Consider the following 6916-nt stretch of genomic DNA (forward strand, 5'->3'; position numbering starts at 1 on the left):
CTCAAAGACATCAACATCAAGAAGGTGAAAACAAGGTGTAAACATAACCATTATACACACGTTAAGGTCTACTCAATCACACACATACAAAAAGGAGGACAAGCATACAACATAAGGTCGATACACCTCACGCCAACTAAGGGCACACATGAAACCAAAGATCCTAGTGTTTGCAACTTGGCTCTGATACTTCCCCTATTATCCTTGAGATACATAAATCATTTGTTCTAAAGGTTGGGAAGCAACCCGAGGGAGTTTATCATTGAAGACCAAACAAAAGCCTTATTAAGATCTTTAAGAGTAGAAGTCTCACCAAGTCAGTTATCCAAACATTTCTAATATCATAGTGCAAGGGTGAGGGAAGAATCCACACCCAAGACACTCACCATACATCTCCCAAGAAAACGATCCAATTGAGAACCAATTCTCTTTTCTTCAACTTCTATAAAAAGGAAAAAAAAATAGGCGCACCTTAGGGTTTCATAGGGATATTTGAGCTGAAGGAGTATCAAGTGTGAGCTATGATATTATTGATGATCGTTGAGATTAGAGAGTTGACTTGATGTTTTTTTCTTGTTCAAACTAGTGGAAACAAACAAGGATTTGAAAATATCCTATTGAACATACACTTATTATTTAGACTAGACAAATTGTCTTATTACTTGCTACTATGTTTTCAAATCATATTTAGAAGATCATCCACTAAGAAAATATTTTTTTTACAAAAACACAAGTCAAGTGTCAAAATATTTCAAACTCAAAGTATCTTAGCACATCACTTTGAAACAACATTGTAGTACATATTAATCATTTAATAGAGCTTAGGAAGTAAACATTAGCACATTCAGTGCATCCAATAGCAAGTAGTTCTTAAAAAAAATTTAAAAATATCAATAGTCGGAAAATACCAAGTAGCGCATTTTCCAAACAAATTAGCACATGAGAAGATTAGAGTAGCACATTTGATAATTATTTTAGTGCGTACTCCATTTGTTTTAGCGCATCCTTAACAAAAATTGTCTCAGACAAAGAGTAGATTATCAACTTTTTCATAAAATTGAAACCATCTTTGGATACCATGTTAGGTCTTCTCTCAGATTCAATTGTCATAGATAGGGTTTCTTTAAACAAAATCAGGGGATACCAACTAGTGATCTAAGTTTCACAACTTCAACCAATATCAACATCAAATACTTAGCTAGTTATCCAAGTTAGTCAAATCAATCTAGTTTCCAATATCAGGACAAATCATCCTCCATCAGGGAACTTCATTACATCATTTGAAGCACTTAGTCATATCAATAGGGGAATATTAAACCCTCTATTTGACTTAGTAAGCTTGGGTGTCAAAACAAGGTATATTATTCTCAATTCAACCTAGTTAAAACTGAAACTTTGATCACTCATATGACCACTCCTCGACACTTAAAGAAGAATAATCTTCGTCAAAAAATAGATTTAAAGAGGAAAGAGCCAAGTCAAAATAATATCTTAAGGAAAAGGATGTTTCTCCACATAAACTGCAAACTTTTGCTAAAACATCGCACATTCCTACACCAATTCCAGAATTATTCATGTAGTTGTGGAATTGAGTTTGACAAAGAGTCTCTAAAAACTCATGCTTTTGAACAAAGATTTGCATTATCACAACTTCTCAATAAAGGAGGAAAGATCAACTTGGCTTATTTTCCTCAACAAATAATAACTTATTGTGTTGCAAACTAATTCTTCACATGCCTCAAAATGTAAATATCAACTAATATATTTTTCCCCTATTTATGAATTTTTAACCTATCTATTTTAATATTAAATTTATTATACTTATTTACATTTATCTTTGTTTTCTTTTACTTTTAAACTAAGAATGACATTTAAATAAAATTTTAAAAATAAAACTTTTAATTAAAATTTAGTAAAAAATACACTTTAATTAAGAATAAATTTTATAAAAATAAATGACAAAGTAAAAATATGATAAATGTTATTCTAAAATAAATTTGAATTAATATGTAAAACAAAAACAATATCATATTTGCATATACATAAATAACTATTACTCAAATACATATTAATCATATCATTAATGAATTAAATGAATTAAAATTTTTATTTTTTCTGAAAAAATTTGAATTTTTCACTTACTCTAACTAATAAGATAAAAGAAAAATATGAGAAACAAATTATTTAAAATAAAAATAAGAGTTGCACTATGAATTTTTTGTTCAAAAATTTTAATTCTTTGCTCTGATTGGTTGAACTAACTAAAAAATTAGATTGATGGAAGCAATAGTATCCCGCCTTGATAGGAACTAATAAACAATTGAATTTAGTTTCAATATTAATTTTAAGTCATCTTATAGATTGAGACACTACTTAATCTAATATTTAAATTAATGTTTTCCACAGAAAATAACAAAAGAATAAAGTACACATACATCCACTACACAACCTTCATAGAGGAAATATTTTAGGTAAAAGAGAAGGGGAAATGGAAGAGAGAGGGGTATTAAAATAATTATTAAAAGATAATTTTTTGAATACATTGATCAAGAATGACAATAATGTCATCCATAACTTTGAAACATCTTTTTCTACATTTTTTGTTGAAACATAATACTCCAATAACAATTGAAAACCCAAATCCAAAGCTCAATCCAATTCCCACCTCCCACCACACATGTTCCTCCCACTCATGCTCACTCACATCTTCATCATAAATTTGATTTGAAGGAGGAGAAGGTGAACAATTTATTTTGATCTGAAGTCCACAAAGGTTTGCATTGTTTGAAAACGATCTCTCATCAAATGTTAACCATTGAGCTCCTTGTGGTATTCTACCTGAAAAATTATTACAAGATATGTTCAAGTAACTTAAAAATGTGAGAGATTGTAGTTCATTAGGGATATTTCCAATAAGATTGTTATCTGAAAGATCAAGTGACTCCAACTGCACAAGATTTCCAAAAGAAGTAGGAATTTTTCCATGGAGATGATTCATTGACAAATTGAGAATCCTTAGACCAATGAGGAATCCAATTTCTTCAGGAATATCACCTGAGAAGTTGTTGTTTGAGAGATCAAGGCATCGAACCAATGCCAAAGATTTCACATATTCTAGAAATAGCCCTTTGTTGTTTATTTCCATTTTATCTAAATAAGGCATTGAGCTTGAATTTGAGTATTGAAGGAGGACATCTGCACTTTGTGTTTGATTTGTCATTGCTCTCAAGTTTCTTAAGCTACTTGGAATAGCTCCAGATAGATTGTTATTTGACAAAATCAAGACTTGAAGATTTTCTAATTTTGTCAACTCTAAGGGTATTCCACCTTTGAATTTATTAGATCTCAACACCAAAATTCGAAGACCAATTAACTTCCCTATCCAATTTGGAATGGTTCCCTGCATGTTATTATATCCCAAATCTAGAATCTCCAAAGAAGTACAATTTTGAAGTGATGATGGAATTGTACCTTGTAGTTTGTTGCCTCCTAATTTCAATGTTTGAAGACAAACCATTCTTGTAATCTCACCTTCCAAATTATTATTTTCTAGATTTAACACTTCTAGTGTTGTTGAGCAATTCCCAAAACTTGCAAAAATATTACCTGTGAGCCTGTTATTTGACACATCTAGAACCTCCAAGTGATCTCCTTCACAAATAGAACGTGGAAAGACACCACTCATATTATTATTTGCAAGTGACAAATAATTGAGTTGACTCTGGCCATAGTCATCAATGTTTTCTGAAATGATGCCATCAAATTGATTCTCAGACATGTCCAAGAATTGCACATCACAATGAGGAACTAAAACATTCCCTTGTAACTTGTTTCTATGTAAGTCAACATATTGAGCATTCAACTTACCAAACTTTGATGACAAAAGCTTTCCTCCAAATTGATTACATGAGAGATTGAGTGTGTTGAAAGATGTAAGGCCCCACAACCAATCAGGAATATTTCCACCAAGAGAATTGTTGGACAAGTCGAGTTCTCTTATATTGTATTGGGTGGATAGAAAAGATGGGAAATCACCATCCATATTACAAGAACTCAAATACAAAGCTTGAAGTTGAAATTTTGGGATCCAAAAGTCTTCAACTTTCACTCTCAAGAAATTATCAGAAAGACTCAAGTAACGAATCTTTGTGAAATTTTCTAGTTGAGAGAGTAAGAATGTGCCACTTAAAGAATTATTTGAAACATCAAGCATGATCAAAGATGAGAGATTACCAAAAGTAGATGGTATGCTTCCATTTAATTGGTTTGAGCCAAGAAAAAGAAGTGAAAGCTTTGATAGCCCACCTAAAGAGCTCCATGGAATGTTGCCTCTTAGTGAATTTCTGGAAAGATCCAAATATTCAAGTTGTGAGAGATTTCCAATAAAACTTGGAAGATTGCCTTGAATAGCGTTATAAGAAAGATCCAAGCTGGTCAATGAGAACATATTTCCCATAGAATCTGGAAGACTGCCTTCAATATTGTTATCACAAAGAGCTAAGGTGGTCAGCAAGGACATATTCCCCATAGAATCTGGAAGTCTACCTTGAATATTGTTATCAGCAAGATCTAAGGCAGTTAATGAGGACATATTTCCAATAGAATTTGGAATCATTCTTCCCACATCTGAATTTACAATATAAAGGCTACTGAGCTGGGAAGCATGTTGCACAATGGAAGAGAGGTTGACTTTGAGACCAGGGTTTCCAATCAACTCAAGGTTCCTCAAGTGTGGAAGGCTTAAAACAGCAGAAGGCATGGAACTGGAGATATTGTACTCACTGAGGTAGAGGGAAACCAGAGATGTAAGGTTAGAAATCCAAATGGGAAATGGCTGCTGAGTGAAGTAAGTACCAACAAGCTGGAGATGGGAGAGTGAGGTGAGGTTTCCAAGAGGAGAGAGAGGTGTACCTGGCATATCAGACGTGACAAGTGATGTAAGATTGGGAAGAGAAGCAACACTCTCTACCACGTCTCTTGTCAGATTCACATATGCTAGTCCAAGGTGCTCCAACCCTCGCAAATTTCGTATCCACGAGCTCGACTGCCTCGTCTCCTGATCAGAATTGTAGGAGATGTCCAGAAATGTCAAGCGAGACATGTTCCCAATCTCACTTGGTATTCGGCCAGTAAGCCCACAACCTCTCAAGCTCAAATGCGTCAATGTGCTGAGGCTCGGAAGGTGTGAAGGGATGGAAAGAGGGGACAAGTCAATCCAACTGAGGTCGAGGTACTCCAGATGCTGCAGTTGGAATAAAGCAGGGAATATTTGGCTGCTTGAATTCCTCACTAGTACTGACAAGGGATAAGGAAAGGGGCTAAGATGCACACGAGTCACGTGGCCAGTGAGGCTGTGGCAGGTGATTCCCTTCCAAGAGCAGCAGTATAAGCCCTTCCACGATGCGAGGGAATGATATGGATCGAGCAGGTGTTGTTTGAAGAGGTTGAGGGCAGATAATTCGTGAGGAGGGCATCCTCCCCATAAGGAGGAGGAGCAGGAGCAAGGAGAGGCGAGCATGGCTAGGAAGAGGACCACCCAAAACATTGGTTTACCCATGTTGAGAGAGGGTATGAATATTAATGGTTACTTGCATTGCATGGAAATGGGTGAAATTAGATGAGTATTTATAAGAAGCGTAAGTTGCCTTCATACAATTTTCAGTCTTGAACGCGTGGAAGTCGTGCAGGTATAATTTTCAAAGTCTTTGCAGTTGTATTCAAATGATAATTGTCAAAGTCTTTGCAATTATAATTTTCAAAGTCTTTCTAGTAACGTGTGGAAAATTTTGATGTACAGCAATGAATGGTAGCCTGCTTAAGCACGCCTCTAATTTTGAGGTAGAGGGCGTGTCATTAGCATGACGTAAGATTGGGGTAAGATGAGTGCATGAACATGAACATGTACATGAATTGTAGGCCCCTTTCTTAGTCATTTACTTACAATTTTGAATGACAACCAAAGTCTTGAGAGTGTGGAAGATGGGGACACACTCTTGAGTAATTATTTTCAAAGCCGTGTGGAAAATTAAGATATTCATAACTATAGTACATGCAATTTTGTCAATGTTATCGTTTTTATATTTTCATGTTTTCACATTGACTTGTGAACTTTGTATATTTATGATAATGTTTACTTAATTTTATATTTTTAAGAAATGTTATAATTGTAATTATAAATTGACATAAGTTAGTTTTGAGAATGAAATGATGATTGAATTATAAAGAATTGATAATAATTGATTTAGATTTTTAATAGCTATTTAAAAAAAAATCTTATTATTAATATAAATTTTTCACAACAATTCAATTTTTAACAATTCTTTCTTTTTGAAATTATTGATTTAGATTTTTAACAACCTTTTGAAATATAGTTTAGAGAATACTAGAATTTTCAAATCCACATTAATTGTTCTAATTCTTTTAAATGTAAGAAACAAAATACAAGTGCATGATTAATTGAGAATTTTCAAAACCACATCAATAATTGTGTTGATTAATGATTAGATATAAAATATTTTACAATTACTTTTAAAGTAGAAAATAAGAAAACTATAATTTAAGAAAGTTATATTTTTATTGATTTAATATCTTTTAACAAAATCACACATACAAATTTATATTGTTGATATCATTCATTTGCTAATATGATAAACAAGTCATAATTTTGGATGAAGAAAAAGTCTTAACATTGTGGAGATATATTAAACTTTGTTAAAATCATAATTTTTGAATTATTTTTGGCATGTATGAAATATAAAGAGATTATTTTTTAAAGTCTTTGGAATGCCGACAAAATTAGATAATCATAATTTTTTTTTAAATATAATCTATCATTTTCAATCTTTTCTAAACGTTTTAACCATCAATTGTTTGTAAACTTGCAAAATCTTAGACAAAAATATATGGCTTTAGTAAT

General features: G+C 32.6%; 1 protein-coding gene across 1 annotated transcript; it reads right to left on the reverse strand.

Annotated features, from left to right (window-relative positions):
• Positions 1–2518: 2518 nt before the first annotated feature.
• LOC131874012 (receptor-like protein 33) lies at positions 2519–5101 on the reverse strand. Its single transcript, XM_059217214.1, has one exon. It carries the CDS (start codon positions 5099–5101, stop codon positions 2519–2521), a length of 2583 nt encoding a protein of 860 aa, XP_059073197.1.
• Between the last annotated feature and the right edge of the window lie 1815 nt (positions 5102–6916).

This window comes from Cryptomeria japonica, chromosome 3 (assembly GCF_030272615.1).
Source record: "Cryptomeria japonica chromosome 3, Sugi_1.0, whole genome shotgun sequence".
NCBI classification, from domain to species: domain Eukaryota; kingdom Viridiplantae; phylum Streptophyta; class Pinopsida; order Cupressales; family Cupressaceae; genus Cryptomeria; species Cryptomeria japonica.

What these genes read in the sequence shown, in the direction of transcription:
- LOC131874012 (XM_059217214.1), bottom strand. Translation starts at nt 5,101, where the DNA reads ATGTCTCGCTTGACATTTCTGGACATCTCCTACAATTCTGATCAGGAG.